Genomic DNA, 18,939 nt, shown 5'->3' with positions numbered 1-18,939 from the left:
TTAAATTGTTCTTTATAGGAATTTATTTATTTACAAGTATAGAGAAATTTTGAAAGACTGCTTTGTTGATTTTTGTTGTTGGAGCTCGGATTTTTTTTCCTTTTTTAAAGATGATTGGCACTAAAAAAAAAATCAGAAAATATTCATTTGTAAATAATTAAAAAATATTTTTTGTCCTGCTCTAATTTATAAAAATAGAATACAAAAAAAGTGGAAACTTTTGAAATTTCTTGTACGTTAATTTATTGAAATAATAATAATAAATATAACAATTATTATTATTACTATTTCTGTTTTTTCCTCATAGAGAAAGTATATTTTATTTTCCCTCGATATTATGAATAAATAAAATTTAATTTAGAATATTAATTAGAGAAAATAAAAAAAAATACTAACCAATGTGGGAGTTCGTCTGGGTCCAAACAACTTAGAGTTTCAGAATCAAAAAGTTTTCCATCACCACAGGTGATAAGTCGTGGATGACCTTCTACGCATGTAATCAATCTTCCACAATCCCCAGGAACTGGAAATCTAAAACCAGAAGCATATTTATAATAAATTAAAATAAATAAATTTAATAATATTAATATATTATTATTTTAATATTTTAATAGATTATTTTAAAATAGAAATCTTGTTGCGTGAAAAATAGGGAATTTTTTTTTTAAATAAATATAAATATATTTGCCTTGGGAATGGCCAAAATTTGGCAGCGGCAGTATGTGCTGGTACTTTTTTAGGACATTTGAATCCAATAACTTGCTCGGGATTACAGAAGGGCAAAAGTTGATCTGGCCAAACGCAAGTATGTGATTTTTCATCATAAACTAAACCAGCATCACAATGCTCCTGAAGTGGATCTCCATGTACACATTTTATATATGTTTGACTGCAAGAATCACTGTCGGGATAAATTCCAAATTGATATTCACATCCTGGCGAACTCAATGGAGTTACTAAAAATAAAAAAAAAATATTTTTACACAAAAATTATTATACAATTGCAAAAAAAATTTATTCTAATGGAATAAAATTTCCAAATATTCTAAAGGAATATATCTATTTAATATTATTAAATTAATTATTATTAATTAAATTAATAATTTAATATTTTTAAAGGAATATATTTTTTTCTACATTAAATGTGAATTATATATAAAATATTTTTTTCTTGAATGAGTTTCTTTTTTTTTTTTTTTTTTTTTTTTTAAACAAAAGGAAATAATTAAATTTAGATTTTCGAGAGGAGAATGTTTCTTTGTTTGGAATACAATAGATGTTTTCCAATAGCATTATAAAATTGTGCAATAATTAAGGAAGCAGAGATTATATATGGAGCACACGCGGAGAAAGTGTTTCCGAAAAATTAACTACTATTATATATGATATATATAAAGTTCAATTTTAGCTCTCAAAGATTACAATACAATCGTAATTGTCGTATGTAAATTACGAGAAAATTCATTAACAATTTATTGACGTAATAATTTAAATTTAAAACTTTAATTTTATTTTAAAATTGATTCTAAAAAAAATATATAAATATTTTTCTCTATTTTTTATTTATGTTTTTTTTTGGGGGGGGGGTTGATATTAAAATTAATAATAATACGTACAGTCAAATTTGCGATGTCCACAATCAACAGCCCAATGATAATTACAGTGTTGATGAACTTTGCCATGGCCATCGAAGAGTAAACCATTTTCACAATGTTCCAATGTTAAACTACCATTTGTACACAAGAAATATGTATTACAACTATCTGGATGTGGATATGCTTGTTCTCCATATATTTCAGGACATTGTGGTGCTCCCAGTAGAAGTGGTCCATGTGGCGATATTGATAAACTTGCGACTGTATCATTCAATTTTTTTTCCTCATTATTTTATTCTCATTTTTAATTAAATTACTAATAATTAATTATTATTTAATTCATAATTAATTATTATAATTATTATATTTTCAGTAAATTTCTTTTAAGGAAATTAATTAAATAATTAAATACAAATTTTTAGTTATTAATTATTGAATAAAAAATAAAAATTCCATATTCGGCTTAATAGAAATTCGGTTAAATTAAAATTTTATAAAATGAATATTCTGATGAATAGAAATTCGGAAATGTTTTTTTTTTAATATGAAAAATGTGAAAAAAATTTTTTTGATTAAAGTTCAAAAAAATGAATGACATTATATCATATATGTCGAATCGATGTAACCATATGGCGACATGATTTCAGGTCGCGACAGTGAAAGTGGCTCGTGTCTTATAAGAATTCCTCTAATATATCTATATATGTCGTAACGAGTATACATATATAACTCAGTTAACCCCCCATTTCAATGACACCCTAACTTGTATTCAGGAAGAAATTGTCCTGCATATATGTGTGATGTGCATTATACTGAAATGCGCCAGTAGTTATCGACATTTCATGTCAACAACACGTGTTCTTTTTTTTTCAATTACAATTTTTGCACTCAAAAAAAATTTCTTTTTTCTGAAATTAAAGAGTGTTAGATTTTTTTTTAAACATTTCAACTGTGCGCATATTAAAAAAAAAAATAAAACCATTAAAATGTTTCGATTGTGTTGAGAGCGTCGATACAAAAACGACTTTCCTTTTCAACATTCTATTTAGTCCTTCGTACGCTGTTTATTTTTTAAAAGTAATTTTTATTATTTATTTATTTTACAGTGTGTTTGAAATTTTTTTTTTTTTTTTTTCATTGAAGGAAAATCGGTTTTGTATTTTAAACGTTTCTTTACCATGATTTAGGTGTGGAAAAAAATTCTTCCTAAAAAATAGAATTACAATAAAAGTTTATTATTAAATTTTTTAATTATTATTTTTTATAATAATTAAAATTAAATAATTAGAATTTAGTAATTATATTTATGGAGAATTTTTCTTGCACTTTTTTTGGGGGGGATTTATTTGAAATTAATTTTATTTAAGAGTAAGAAATTTATATAAATTATTAAAATATTATGAATGGTGTATGAAATTGAGAAAAAAATTTTTTTTCATGAATGTATGAGATGCAGGAAGGAGCAGAACAGGAAGTTCTACTTACCAATGGAAAATATGGTCGACAGGACCAATAGGGTCACACTACTTAAACAGTTCATGTTTCGGTCTACGCTGTACGGACTTTAACTACTGAAGTTGAACTGAAGTCAACTACGCAAAGGCCCCACCCTGGCACCTCCACTTTTACAGTATTTACATTCTCGTCAGACTTCGGCTATTTGTCGAAGCCGCTCGAGAGCAATGTCATCTTGTGTAAAATTTTAAATCTCATATCTAACGATTAGTATAACATTTTATACAATTTTGTCTCTCCCCGTTTATACACGACGTGACTTGCTTTTAAATAACGAACGAACTTGTAATCGCTTTTTCCACTTCCGCTGAATTTTCGTTTTGTTAAATTTTAATTTAACCAAATTTCTATTAAGCCGATTTTTTTAATAGCATTTTTAATAATTTACTATTTATAAATAAATAATTTCATAAATTTACTATACCTATTTACCCTGTGGGCAAAAAAACATGCTCGTTCTAAAAACGTTTTAAGGACGTTCTTAGAACGTTTCATGTCCGCCAAATAATGTTCTGGAACATTTTAAGAACATGGATGTTCAAATAATGTTACAGAACAATATTTGGTGAAACGTTCTAAAAACGTTTTTAGAACGAACATGGTTTTTTGCCCACAGGGTATTCTTTAAAATAAAAATATATTCTAAATTTAAGAATTACTTATAGTATATACTAAATTTAATAATAAAATATCCTAAATAATTTATAAATAATTTCTTTTTTCTATCTAAATAAATAAATTCGTTACTTTAGAATTAATTTTTTTCTCGGATAAAAAAAAGAAGTCTTTTATTAATCATAAAAAAATTTCAACCTATCAATATATTATCCGATCATTTGTTACGCGAGCAAATTAAACAAAAAAAAAAAAAAAAAAAATTAAGTATACACCTCTCAAATAATGGAAAATCATATTCAACTTTTATGAATATAAATGGAGCGTTTTTCATGTTTGAAAAGTCATACAGCACAAAAAAAAATAAAATAAAACAGTAAAAATGCCTCGAGGGCTTTATAATAATCTTACGAAAGAATTTTTTTTTCTCTTATTTCTGTTGGATGTTAAAAGAGAACTGGTGAAGAGGGGAAAAAAAAATCAGGTTCGCAAAAGAAACGTCAGTGAAAGTCATCAAATTGACTCAAGTTCTTTCCTCTCAAATTAAGATTAACAAGCGCTCGAGAACAATCGCGACCTTAAAATTGCAGAATCTTATGTTTTCTTATTACGAAGGTCACCTTTTTTTTATACCGCAACCATAGTATATATATATATATATATGCGGTTGACATGCAAAAGTAAATTTACATTTGTCCGAGGTCGAAGCGAGAGTATATTATATTCTCGTCTCGAAACGAGAATATTACATAAAGAGAAAGGCTGTAATTAACCAATTAGATGGAAAGGTGAAATTTATTGCCCTGTCTTTGGAAAATCTTCTCTAATATTCAAAATATTGATTTAATTTTTTTTTTAATTTCCACGAAAATAAATATAATAAAAAAAACTATATTTAAATAAAAAAATTAATACTTTTTTAAAATTTAATTTCCACTTATACTGAAAATAAATAAATATAATATAAATAATATATACCTCCTTTGCAAAAGAGAAAAAAAAAATTCTTTAAAAATTAAATAAATATTGAAAAAAATAAAAAAAATATTCTACAGAAAGAAAAAAACTTGAAATTATTTTTGAGGAAATGAAAATTTGTGAAAGCAAATTAAAAAAGTAGACAAAAATAATATAAACGATTTCTGTACAAGAGCCTTTTTCTTCTTTTTTTTATTAAAAATTAAAATAAATATATATAACGTAATCTATAAAATAATAACTATTACAAAATGATTGAAATGAATGCGTGGAAAATACACAAGATAAATTATGATGTAATTTGTTATAAAATGCACACAAAAAAAATAACTAGATGAACTTTAAATATATCTATAATCATTACAATAAAAAAAAATCTCAACTGGAAATTTACATATTTCCTGTTTGTGATTAAATTAATATTAATTTTAGATAATCTTAAACAACTCGTTTTGGTTCCCTGACTCATTTTTTTTTCAATCAATATTTAAAAATTTAAGCTTAAAGAAAATTATTTTTACATTATGAAAAAAATATTTTTTTACTTTTACATTGATAATTTATTTTTAATAATCGAAATCCTCGAGAAAAATTAAAAAAAAACAATCGAATAATATTTTCTTACATAAAAGGAAATGTATTTTTCACTGATAAAAAAAAAGAAAAAAAAATCATTCACAACAAAGAGCAAGTAGTGCATCTTATATAATTGTAAAAACTACTTTTATTATTCTTATGGGTAAAAGTTAAGCGTTATATATCGCAAAGCTGGCACCTGCTGTAACTATGTAACTCAATTTCTCTTGTTGTAGTAATCCTCGCTGTAAAATAAAATTTAATTTTTTATTATTAATTTTTTTAATCCAATTTGTTTTTTTTTCATTCAAAATTGATTTCTTTTTTTTTACTACTAATTTACTCATAAATAAAATTGAGAAAAAACAAAAATCATTTGTAGCTCGTATGTAAATAAATAAAAAAAATATAGGGAAAGAAAAAAATATAAAAAAACTAACGAAAATTATATTAAAATAAAAAATAAATTAAAAATCCACCTACTATAAGGTGTACAAATAAATTATAAATTGAAATAAATAAATTAAATTAAATTAAAAAAATTGAATTAAAATAAATTGAATTTAAATAAAAATCAATTAAATTCAAAATAGAAAATAAATTACAATCGAAATGAAAATAGAGGAAAAAATATTTTTTTGAAAAAAAAAAATGCTATTACCATCCTTGAACTAATTCAGGTTCGGTGCACCTGAAACTTTCTTCATTATAAACAGTATCAGGTTCACATTGTCCCTTTTGTGGTACAACGCCATTTCGACATATATAAAATTTGGCACAATCTTCGGGATGTGGATATGTTGGATGAGGAAGTATTCTTCCCTGTGGTCCTGCAACTTCACCCTCAGGACATGTGAAGCCATCGTCTAATGTTTCACGTTTTAATGTTTCACAAAGTCGCGTTGAATCCTGTGCCCATACGCAACTTGACATTTTATCCTCATATATTAAACCAGGTGGACATGACATTACCGTAGCAACGCCATCAATGCAATTCATAAATTTATCACAAGATTCAGGATCATCGTGTTTAAAATAGCCATTTGCCCTTGGACAACCCTTTGTACTTTGTGGCTCCTCTAAAAATAAAATTATTTACAATTAGTCGATATTATAGAATAATTGTGCTTTTTATACATTTTTTTGAAATAAAATTAAAAAAAAAATTTGTTACTGAATTTTTTATTGCTAGGGACGTTATTTTGAATTTTTTTTTTCTATAACTAACTTCAGATTCGTAAGCAGCGACCCCAAAAATCCCCAGGTAACAAGTTTCGAGCAAATTTGATCAAGTTCTTTAAATTCCGCCGCCATATTGGATCCGCCATTTTGAATTTATGAAAACTTTCGCTAACCTCGAATTTGTTATGTCCTTATTTAAATTCTGATAATTTGTAACTTTGTAAATTATAAATTTGTTATTGTAGTGAAAATTATATACAATTATGTTACTTAAAGAAAAACAATATTTTGCGGTAGGTAATTTGAATAATATCGTCAAGTTTAAAATAATGTAATTCAGTGTGCAAAATTGAATTTTAAGAGAAAAAAAAATAAAAAATTTAAACATATAAGGAAAAATTTTTCTAAGGTTTTTTTTTGTAATTATACTCAGGATAAATTACAAAATCTCAATTTCGATTTGTTTTTGCGGTTACCCATATTTTGCAAAGGAGGGCATATAGGAACGACAGAATTGACACTTGTTGCAAAATAGTCGACCTGTTGCGTTATAAGTTTGACTAATGATTTTTCACTAAATAACACATGAGATTATGTGAGTTCCGTGTTTATAATATCTAAAGTTTATTAACCTCTTTCTCTATCTTTCTCTCTTAATTATTAATTAATAATCGAATTAATAAACTAAAATTGAATTTCTATTAATTTTTTAGTTTAATTTTTTAGAATATATTTTAATAAGCAATTAATAAATAATTAATTAATACTGTTAAAATAAGAATAAATATTTTCCATGACTGCAAATTTATAAAAAAAAAAACAATTAACAACCATTTAATTAGTATTTCAATTTTATAATTATTATTATTATATTGTTGTTCCGTCTATAAATAAATAAAAATAATTATTATTATTTTACAATTATTAGTTTTTTAATATTTATTTTTTTTAAATTAATAATAAAAAGAAAGAAGCGATTTTAAAAATACCTCAAATAATATCCATTTTTATCCCAACGAGGATAATAATGAATTTATTTTAATTATTATTTAATAATCGCTTCGTTATAATAAATTAGTAATTTCCTTGTATAAATAATTAAAGTGGAATTTCCTTATTGTCGCTAAAAGAAAGTTTCGTTAACAAAAGTATCGATATATTTCATTATATGTTTTTTCTATATATATATATAAATACCGGAAATTATACATACGACGGTGGAATTCATCAATTTTTCCGGGTTATTTTATAATTAAACATATTTAATTACTTCTTGGCGTGCATGCTATTTGAAAATTAATTAATTCTGATTTTTATAAATTTAATTTTATGTATATAGGTACAATTGAATTTGATAGTAATTTAATTTTTTTTATAATCGGCGCTACATTATTGAATGTCAATATTATTAATTAATAATTAAGTTAATAATTAATTAATTATTTATTTAATTAATAATTATGCATTTTTAATTGTATTTATTGTAGAAAAATTATTTTGTCTTTTTTAAATATCAGCTAAATATTTGTTAGAATTTGTGGATTTGGGTCTCACAGTTCCGAATTTATAAAAAGGACCTTGGGGACCGGTTTTATTATTCTGTTGTTGCGATGATGTTAACTTTTTTTTATATATCTTTTAGGGAAAGTCCAACAAATAAAAAAAATCTTTTTTTTTAAAAAAAGAACTAATTTCATTCAGTGCCTATTTTTGATCTGAAATTTAGAAATTAAATTAATAATCATATTAGTAATCACAAATTAAAATTTAATTTTTTGTTATTATTTATTTATCTATTTATAATGATAATTATAATTGAATTTAAATTCATTTTTTTCATCTATCTACATATTTATTTATTTATATTTATTTATTCATTATTTATTTAATACAAAAATATTATCATTTGCTACTGGTTTGTAATAAAAAAAAATAATAGAAATTTGTTAAATAACAAAATTTTTTTTTTTTTATTATAAGAAATCGTTTATATATAAATTTGATCGATATAATAGATAATCTGGTTAATTTAAATTTGTCATTTGACATTTAATTGCCGGAGATAATTTTTTGATAAAATATTTCACATATACTTATACGAGGGAGGTATAAGTAGACTTGTTAGATAAACGTTTTATGTAAGGAACCGCGTTAGAAAGTTGCAAATTAATTAAAGAATACCAACCGCATATGAAATACTCTAGTTTTGAGTATATATAATTATTCAATCCTAATGACGAGATCACCATGAAATATTTTTATTATATTTGCAAAAAAAAAGAAAAATTCTTTTCAAATTATTATAACATCTATTTTTTATTTTATTTAAATAATAAAAATAATAGTAATGATAATTGTATTAATAATAATAATAAATAAAATTTAATAATAATTTATAATGAATTAAAAAAAATATAGAAAAAATTTCTTTAATAATTTTTGTAAAATCTAGTTTTATTTAGAAGAATAAAGAAAAGAAAAATTATTTATTAAAAATATCATTAGACTTTTTTAATAATATTTTAATATTGAATAATTTTCTTTTTTTTTTTTATTCAATTTGAATTTTAAAAAAACCTGTTTCATTGATTTTTTATCATTTTTTTTTGATTTGAAAAAACTTACGAAGAAGTGTGCGATCGCCACAAGGAACATTAGCGGGAAGATCGCAGAAATCTTTCTTAGGATTATCGTCCCTAAAAACAAGTCCATCCTTACAGAGTCGTTCCTCAGGTTGTCCATCAACACAGGCATAATATAAATCGCACTGTTCTGTATCAGGATAAAAGCCCTTCTCCTCGGGACATCGAAATTGTGTTTGAGCACGAGTCATTGTAATAATGACAAAAAATGTCATAAAATTAAATAGACAATGATTATTAAATGTCACAATTATTGACGACATTGTCGCTGTCATTTTTTTTTTATCTCCACTCAATTTTTTTTTTTTTAATTTTTTTTTTCGTTTCTTAATTTATATTCTTTTAATTTGCGATTGTTAATATGTTGTGTGTGAAGCTTTTTAAGAAGTGACTGTTGGACTTGTACTGTGATCCCGTTTCGCACGACTGAGTTTGCACCGCAACAGTTTGCAAACTTGATGCATTTCACAACACCCTACCCCTTTCTGCGAAACTCATCTAGCACCAACATTTTTCACTTTTGCCCCTCTTTTTAACACACATTGCCCCTACCCCAAGTCATTCAACATTCTAGTGTTCTTGTCTTTTTTTTTAAATAAAAAAAAAAAAAAAATCGTCGAGACTACTCTCATTGAGTCTAGGTAAGTAGGCGAGCTCTTTTTTGTGTGTAGGTGACTTCCTTCTTGTCTCTTACCAAATGTAGACGTTGAAAATTTATTTATATTATAGCCTTTGTTTTCTTAGTACAAAAGGATTTTTTTTTCTTTTTTTTTTAGATAGGTATTGTATTATTAGAATTTTTTTTTTTACAAAATAACGTTTTAGTTCATAGATTATGGAAAAGTTGATGTAATTTTCCTCTTTTTTTTCTTGTAGATTATAAAGTTTTTTACAAAAATTTTTGTATATTCTATTTATTAAGGTTTCGAACTAAATGCCTCGACTATTTTTTTCCAAAAAGTAACTAAAAAAATTTGTAGATTTCTGCATTATCGACAGAGAATTTTTAAATTTTTTCTAATTTTAAATTAATTCTAATTTTTTTAAATGTAAAATAAAAATATATTTTTTTATTTCCAATATAATGTTACAAATAATAATAAACAATAATCCTCCAATATTAATATAATTTATGAAAATAATAATACAATTTTATGACAGTATATTTTTATTATAAAATAATATTATAAAAAAAATTAATTAATTTAAAAATAAAATAAATAATTTATTAATAAAATTCATTTTATTTGTTTTCTAATTAAATTGATAAATATTTTAATTAAGACCTTGATTTGGCCGCGAATCAAAAAAGAAGAAAGCAGAACTGAATTTAATTTCATTTTATCGTGTTCAAAATCAAATTGAATGCACATGAAAGTTAGTTTTAAATCGAAAAGAAAAGCGAATGAAATCATTTAATAAGATTAACACAAAAGTCACAAGAGAAAGTCATTAGTGATTTGCTTCACTGCTTTTATATATTTATATGTATAGAAAAAAAAGCCAAGGTCTCTCAAGAAATGACTCTTTATTTCAACTGTCTTATGATGAAAAAATGAGAAAGAAAAAAAAAATTTTAGAAACTTTTAGAAACTTAGTAACAAAAAAAAAAAATGGAACCACAAAATTAAAACAAATTTTTTTCTATATCACTTTCATTCTATTTTCAAATTCATAATTTTTTTTTTGTATCAATTTAGTTAATAAATTAATGTTTTAAAATGTTTTTTTTTATTAAATAATTTATTTTTTTATTATTTGTTAACATATATTCGTTTTTTTTAATAACGAAAAAAAAATTCAATATGGTGTAAAAGTAATTTATTAGAAAAAAAAATATACAAGTCTAAGTTTCATTTTTTACATTTAAACTAAATAATAATTATAATTATAATAAAAATAATAATAAAGGTACAAGGAGATATATATCCCGATGCGGGACAGTTCACTCATGACAATGTCTTCAAGGTTTTTTGCCATCGTCTTTATACCAGTCCTCACTGAAAAAATAATTTTTTTTTTGTCCTCATTTTTTTAGAATTTCCAATAAATTATTATATATTTGTTTTTAATTTAATCAATTAATATAATTAATAATTATTTCATAAGTTAAAATAATTAATAATTACTAGATTAATCAATATAATTATTAATTATTTAATTAATTAACATAATTTATAATTACTTAATTAATTTTTTTTAACTTAAAACTAATTATTTATGAATATAACGTATCAGTTATTAATGAATGTTTGAATTAAAATATATGATTTTATTATCAAAAAAATTATAAATAAAAAAATAATAATTTAAATTTAATTTTAAATTATAAATAAAATTACGACTCACCATCCTCGAACATTTTCTGGAGCGTCACATCTTTGGATTTCTTCATTATAAACGGTTCCCTCGCTACATCCTTGTTCGCGTGGTGTTACTCCATTTAAACAAACATAGAATTTTTGACAATCTTCTGGATGAGCAAATTTAGGATGATCCACTGCCATTCCTCTTGTATCGAGAGGCATTTCTTTTGGGCATTCAAAACCATCCTTAAGTTTCTTATCCACAGCTCCACAATTCTAAAAAAAAATAAATAATTTTTGTTAATTTATACTTTTTTTAATTTAGAATTTATTCTTATTTTTTGTAACTAGAATATAATACTAAATTTAAGAGTAAATTGGAGTCAAATATTTTTTAAATTGTAGACAGAATTGATTTTTTTTCATCATTTACAGTAAAACCTCTTTAAGTGAGACATAATTTTGAAGGAAATCTGTTTTGATTGAATGTGATTTAGAATTTTTTTTTTGAATATCTAAAACCTTTTATGAAATCCAAAAACAAATTCTTTCAAAAAAAAAATATATATCTCACTTTATAAGGTTATACTGCATTACAAATGTGAATAATTTATCTTTATTATATAATTATTTTACCTATTTTATCTCAAAATGATTTTAGCTTAAAAAAATGATATATTTTCAGTGAGAAAAGTTATCTCTTATTCAAGTCTTAGAAATCAATTCTTTCTGAATTATTTTTTGTTAATTGATAACGAAACATTGATTTCAAAATATATAAATAAACAATTTTCTTCTACAATAAAACCTTAGTGAATGAGACAAGACACGTGTCTCAGTAATTTAGGTTCCACTGTAGTATAAAATGATTCAATACTTATTTGTGTAAAAAATATTAAAAATTTTTTTTTTATTTTTGAATTAATTACCTCACGGCCTGCACTGTCTGGCCAAACACAGGTGCCACTGTATTCATCAAAATGAAGGCCAGTGGTGCAGGTTATGGCAATTGCTTCACCATCGATACAATTGTAAAAAACGTTACAAACTGATGGATTCTCATGGGCAAAAAATCCATTACGTCTTGGACAAGTTTTTGTCGGTTGTGGTGGTTCTGAAATTTTTTAAAATGAAAACCACTTTATTATTCTCTTTTTATGATTATAATTATAGTAAAATTATTTAATTTAATTTTATTTATTATTTAATTAATTTTGACTTTTTGTTTCTTTGAATAATAAAAAAAAGTAAATTTTGTAAAATGAAAAAAAAACTTACGAAGTTCAAGTCGATCTCCACAGTCTACATTAAAAACATGATCACATTTATTAATTTTTCTATTCAATGGATCAAAAACAAGTCCATCGGGACAATATTTTTCTTTTGCAACACCATCATTACAGTCGTAATATTTGTCACATTGTCTTGGATCTTCAAATTGACCATCATCCTTTGGACAATTAAATGCTCCATCTGAAAAATTAAAGTAAAAAAAAAAAAATTTAATTAGAATTCAAATTTTTTTCTTTTATTTATTTATTTTTTTAATGCAAATTAATTATTTTTCGTTATTGATATTTTTTTTTATCAACGATCAAGCGATTACTTACAAAACAAGTTCGGATAAAAAGAAATTTCAAAAAAGAAAATTTTTTTTTATTCATTAAAAAAATATGATTACAAAATGTCGCCTGGTCTCGTTAGGACGACATAAAGTACAAATCTTATATAAGAAAGCGACAGAAATAGTTCTGACATTTACGATTTAGAAAGTTTACGTCTTTCTTTCCAACAAGGGGAAAGGGGGGAGGAAATAATAAATCAAAAATTTCTAATTTCTGTGATTTCGAATTTTTTTTTTTTTTTTTTTTGTTATTTTTTCTTTCTTTTCTTTTTTGTAGAGTAGAAAATTTTCATTAATATTACAAACGAGGTGGCAAAAATTCATTTGAAAAAGAAAGGGAAAGATCATTGAACTCGAAATTCCAAGTCAGACTGGATGCCAATAAAATTCACTTTCTCTGGTGGATATACATGTTTAAACAAAACAAAAAGGCAAAAAAAAAAAAAAAAAAAATAGAAAAAAGACACGAAAAAAAAGAACAAGTGTCTGTATATTATGTTTCAGACTTCCTGGATTTCGAGTTCAAATATATCCTGATTAATTTTTTTCTTTAATTATAAAAGAGTTGTCAGAATTTATAATCATTTATTCTTTTTTTATAATTTTTTGATTATAATAAATGTAATCATAAATAATATAATATATATAATATTTATTATATTATTATATAAAAAAAAGAGAATAATATATATTAAAATTTTTTTACGTAATTATATAATATGAATATGTTATTATATTTTATAATTATATCATATAATGGAAATAAAATTTAAAGGGACTTTATTAATTATCGTAAATCGTTAATGAAGAAAATTATTATTATTATATAATATTATAATTATTGTATTTTTTATTATATTTTTTTATTATAATATAATATTATAATATAATATTATAATAATAATATTTTCTTTATTATAGTTGAGGTCTGTATTGCGCTCGCTATTAAAGTTTGTCTGACCATAACTGGCTGATCTACTTGTTTTCTGAAAACCGTAGTTTTTATTGTTCTTTTACTATTAGGAAGCAATTCTTTGTGTTATTTCATTTTTAATTACAGCTAATTTAGTCTAAATCAATATTATTTTTTTAATTACATAGTATTTTATTTATTTATTTTTCATTTTTCCTTAATAATAATCCAAATGTAAAATAATATTACTATTTTTATTAACTAATAATTTTTTTTATTATTTTATATAAGATTGCTTTTTTATGGTTGATATTATTATTTATTATTTTTATTATTATTACAATAAGTAAAATAATGTATAAAATTTATTTTATATATTAATTTAATTTTTATAAAAAATAAAATGAAATATAATCTAATAAATAATAATAATAATAATAATATAACTAAAAATTTAAAATGAAAAATAATTAATTTGTTTATAAAGAAAATGCAAAGGAAAAATTCAGTTATGTCAATTTAATTATTTAATGAATAATTAATTATTTACTTACGTGCAGTGGCAATGACTGCTGACAAAGTTATAAGAAACACTTTAAACATTTTTTTTTTTGTTTTATATATTTTTTTAAAGGGAATTTTTGGCTCAGGTGAGCCTTTAAAAATAATTAAATTTAAGTGATTAATAAAAAATTGACTTTTATTAATAAGAGAAATATTTTTTGGTTATCAAATACTCTTTTGAATGGCGTCTCTTCGCGAGGAACTGGGAGTTAAGAGGAACGTCCATCGAGTATACCTTGTCAATCCCCTCTCTTTTTCACATATAATATTTCTTTCCCCACTTTTCGTTTCTTCCTTTGATTAAAGGATCGTCAACGTAGAAATTTATATTTTACAATCTTCTTTATCATTTCTTTTTTTACTAAATGACGACCTCTCCTTTGCCCTGGGGGGCTCCCTTTCTCTTTTCTTTATATTTCCATGAAAGTAAAAAAAAAAAAATATTATTTTTTTAAATTAAAAAAAAAATTATTTTATTTACACAAAAATAATTTTAATAATAAAATATTTTTTATTTCAATAAATAAAAAAAGAAACTAATTCTTTTATTGCAAAAATGATATTTGCAAAATATTATTTTGTTAATAATCCATTAATTAATTAATTAAATTAATTAATAATTGTTATTGAAAATTATAATTTTAGAATTTGTTAATATGAGAATCATTTTGTAAAAAGAGCAATATTTTTTTAAATAAAAAGGGCGAAAAAGTGAAAGTCATTTTTATTTAATTTATTTAAAATTAAAAATTTATACAATTATTTTTTATTACCTATAGATTTTCTTTAAATTTGGTTTTGTCATCTCTCATATACAGATTTATACTTACATAATTAATTTGAAATTGATTTATTTAAATTTATTTTAACTTTATATATCTTGAAATAATTTTATTTTATTGTAGGTTATTTATTATATTTATTTATTTTAATTATTTAGATTGTATATTTATTTATTATATTTAAAACAATTGAAAAAACTTTTTAAATTTATGTTACAATTTTTTTTTTGTAATAATTTAATATAGTAAAAAAATTAACACAGTTAAATTTTTTTATATAAATAACTATTGTATTCAGTTATTCATCAGAGGTGAAAGCGAAAGGAAATTTCTTTGAAAACTAATCAAGTTAGATTTTCGAATTACTTGACCCATGACAATCAAAAAATTATGAATTGCTCCATTTAAATTAGTTTGAAATTTTTTTTAATAAACTCTCATTTTTAAAAATAAATTAATGTTTAATAATCAATTATTACTACAAAATATAATTTTTAAATATTTACAATTTTTGATTTAAAAAACAAAAAATGCTCAGTTTTTTGTAATATTTCAAAGTTTCTTAAATTTTTTTTCAGTTATTATAAATTTTAAAAAACGGAAAATGTTTACTATTTTTTTTTTTTTATTACAAATACAAAAGGTATAGTTTCTTAAAACAAAATTATACAGAATTTTTTTAAATCTAAAATTTCTAAGTTGCCTTAGGTTTTCCACCTCTTCTTCTACTGGGACCACCAGTTGGCTTTGGTTTTGGTTGCGGATTTTCCAATGCATCCAATTGTTCATCAGTCAATTGTCCTTTGTACCAGTCTTTGCTAAAAATAAAAAATTTATTTCATGAATAAAAATTATAAAGAAAATTAAATAATAAACAATTAAATAAATATAATGTTGCAGAAATAATTAAAATTTTGATACAATGTTTGCCAATATATTATTATATTTTAATATTAATTTATTATTAATATATTAATATGATAAAAATTAATATTTTTACTTTATTTAAAAAAATATTTCCCCCCCCCCCTTGAAAGAGATAAATGAAATATTAATATTCAATTTTCTATAATAAATTAATTCCTTTAAAAGAAAAAAAGAATTAATTTCTTCGATAGAAATGAATTTTGAAAAATAATTTTTTCTTTTTAAATTAAATTACCATTCGGGAATTTTTCTAGCCCAATCACATTTTCCTGTTCTCTCGTCAAATGCTTGACCAAGTTTACAACCACTTCGTCTTGGTATTTCTCCATTAACGCAAACATAAAAATATTGACAATCTTCATTATCAGGATAACGTGGATGTGTTGCTGCAATTGAGTCATCGACAGCGGGACATGTAAAATTAAAAAGTTCCCTCGAACCACATCCTTTTTTTTGTGCCTCATCAGGCCAATTGCAAATTCCGGTTTTCTCCGAGAATACCAAACCGGCGGGACACATGATCATATTAAATTTCCCTTCGACACAATAATAAAATGTATCGCAAATCCTGTTGTCCTCGTGGGCAAAGTAACCGTGCATTCGAGGACAATGTGGACTCGCATGTGGTGTTTCTGAGAAAAAAATTTAATTTCTTTATTATTTTTAACTTTATTAATTAATTATTAATAATTTTTTATTGTTATTAATTTATTATTAATTTTTATTTTTTATAGAAAAAAATTTATTTTTTTTAGTAATTATTTTATTATTAAAGATTATTTATAATTTATAATTAGATTATTATTATTCATTTATTATTAATAAAATATTTTTAATTTATTATTATTAATTTCTATTAATTATTTTGTTATTAATAATCTATTATTAATAATTTTTATTCATTCCTTCGTTATTTTTTTTATTGTTTTATTTGTTATTAATAATTAATTATAAATTAATTAATATTGAAATCAGTAAAAAATTTATTTTATTTTTATTTTTTGTTATTAAATTTAAAAATTAAAACAGTAATTAAACTTACGAAGTTTAGGTCTCTTTGTGCAATCAATGCCAAATGGTAAATCACATTTTTCATGTTGTGGACTAAAATCATTAAAAACTAAACCATCGGGACATAATTTTTCCGTATATTTTCCATCTCTACAATCATAATATTTGTCACATTGTTCAGCATCAGAGAAAAATCCATTTGGCTCTGGACATTCATCTGAAAGTTCATCGTCATTATTGTCATCATCATTTTCTTGAACGGGTTCTGGTTTTTTATGAACCGGTGTTGATACACGTCGACGATTTTGTTCGGCAGATTGTTGTTTTCTCGACAATGCACTCGCAACGCCTGTAAACAAATTTTTTTGTTAAAATAATTAATTGCTTTTTTTTAAATTAAAGAAAAATTTTTTTTTACAGCAGAAAAAATTAATTTTTTTTTTGTTAAAATAATTAAAATATATAATAAATAATAGATTCTAATGTGCCTTTAACAATTTTTTTCGGGGGATTTTTTATGTCTTCGAACAAACAGAATTATTTTATTTATTTATTATTAATTTTTAATAAATATATTTCAATTTTTCTTTTTAAATAAATTTTTCATTAAGAAAAAAATGCATAAAAAAAAAGAAAAAAGTAAAAACTGTTTTGAATGCAGCTTCAGAGAGCCGGCGCATTAGTTCCCCGAGAAAGTTGTACAGACTTTCCTCCTTGATTGGTGCATTCCTGTCAAGGTTAAACCTTCAAAAAGGTGAAGAAAAAACAAATTTTTTTTTTAAATTCTTTATGATGGGTCAAGGGAATTATTATTATTATTATTTTTTTTTTTTTGAACTCACCGAGACAAATTAGAAGACAAAGAATAATTTCTCTCTTCATCATTATCATAACGATGAAGATGAGATTTTATTTACAAAAAAAAAAAAAAAAAATTGCAGTTTCTTGATCCGTAATTTTTAAAGGCGCACACAAATAAAATTTAATAGTGATATTTTTAGAGTTTAGTAATGCAAGAACTTGATGACTAGAGAACTACTGAGACATCGTCTCGGGGCCCAATGGGTCTTATATATATCCCCCACTTTTTGGACCCCAAGAACACGACAGGTTACAACACTCACTGTTGTTTGTATGTCCAAAGGAGAGTTCTTGTCCTCTTCTGCATAGACTCGTCCCTAATAATACAATTCAATTGCATCCACAATATTTTTTTTATTATAAAATTATATATTTTCATTATTTTTTTAAATTAATTTAATTTAATTAAAATAATTTAATTTATTTTCATTATTTTATTATAATTAACTTAATTTAATATTAATAATTAATAAATTAATTTATTTCGATTAATTTAATTTATTTAATTATAATTTATTTTAATTTATTTATTTTATTTAATTAAGGTGTAATTAATAATTATAAATTATAATTATAATAATTATAAAAAAAAATTTTTTATTAACTTTAAATATTTTCCAATTCTGAAAAATATTGAGAAAGGCAATTTTAAAAATAAAATCAATTCTCAGGGTGAGAAATCAAATCACCTTGACATTCCAGGATTCTAATGTCAGCGGGTACCCGGTCACCAGTTTCCAGGAGGACAATGTCCCCGACTTTACAATTCCGTTATAAGTTCTTTTTTTCTCTTTTCCTTTATTGTCTCATGAGACTTTTTTTTATTCTTTCCAGGAAAATTAATTTTA

The 18,939-nt window shown here is 23.0% G+C and overlaps 4 protein-coding genes across 4 annotated transcripts; all 4 read right to left on the bottom strand.

The window, feature by feature from the left end:
* Positions 1–5: 5 nt before the first annotated feature.
* LOC127282241 (protein obstructor-E-like) lies at positions 6–3,238 on the bottom strand. Its single transcript, XM_051306415.1, has 5 exons — positions 3,081–3,238; positions 1,617–1,856; positions 689–956; positions 397–531; positions 6–120 (listed from the first exon to the last, which is right to left on the bottom strand). Exons 1-5 carry the CDS (start codon positions 3,133–3,135, stop codon positions 105–107), a joined length of 714 nt encoding a protein of 237 aa, XP_051162372.1. The 5' UTR covers positions 3,136–3,238; the 3' UTR covers positions 6–104.
* A 2,076-nt stretch (positions 3,239–5,314) lies between these two features.
* LOC127282239 (protein obstructor-E-like) lies at positions 5,315–9,585 on the bottom strand. The gene is made up of 3 exons (XM_051306414.1): positions 9,087–9,585; positions 5,941–6,358; positions 5,315–5,524 (listed from the first exon to the last, which is right to left on the bottom strand). Exons 1-3 carry the CDS (start codon positions 9,376–9,378, stop codon positions 5,497–5,499), a joined length of 738 nt encoding a protein of 245 aa, XP_051162371.1. The 5' UTR covers positions 9,379–9,585; the 3' UTR covers positions 5,315–5,496.
* A 1,322-nt stretch (positions 9,586–10,907) lies between these two features.
* On the bottom strand, positions 10,908–14,723 carry LOC127282242 (protein obstructor-E-like). The gene is made up of 5 exons (XM_051306416.1): positions 14,501–14,723; positions 12,688–12,882; positions 12,339–12,523; positions 11,453–11,685; positions 10,908–11,103 (listed from the first exon to the last, which is right to left on the bottom strand). Exons 1-5 carry the CDS (start codon positions 14,547–14,549, stop codon positions 11,067–11,069), a joined length of 699 nt encoding a protein of 232 aa, XP_051162373.1. The 5' UTR covers positions 14,550–14,723; the 3' UTR covers positions 10,908–11,066.
* Positions 14,724–15,899: 1,176 nt separating this feature from the next.
* LOC127282245 (protein obstructor-E-like) lies at positions 15,900–18,283 on the bottom strand. Its single transcript, XM_051306418.1, has 4 exons — positions 18,073–18,283; positions 17,262–17,579; positions 16,455–16,851; positions 15,900–16,110 (listed from the first exon to the last, which is right to left on the bottom strand). The coding sequence occupies exons 1-4, from the start codon at positions 18,119–18,121 to the stop codon at positions 15,987–15,989; spliced, it is 888 nt and encodes a 295-aa protein (XP_051162375.1). The 5' UTR covers positions 18,122–18,283; the 3' UTR covers positions 15,900–15,986.
* Between the last annotated feature and the right edge of the window lie 656 nt (positions 18,284–18,939).

This window comes from Leptopilina boulardi, unplaced genomic scaffold, assembly GCF_019393585.1.
Source record: "Leptopilina boulardi isolate dan_hultmark-lab unplaced genomic scaffold, ZJU_Lbou_2.1 LbouV2_291, whole genome shotgun sequence".
Classification (NCBI taxonomy): domain Eukaryota; kingdom Metazoa; phylum Arthropoda; class Insecta; order Hymenoptera; family Figitidae; genus Leptopilina; species Leptopilina boulardi.
This window is presented reverse-complemented; position numbering and strand designations above follow the sequence as displayed.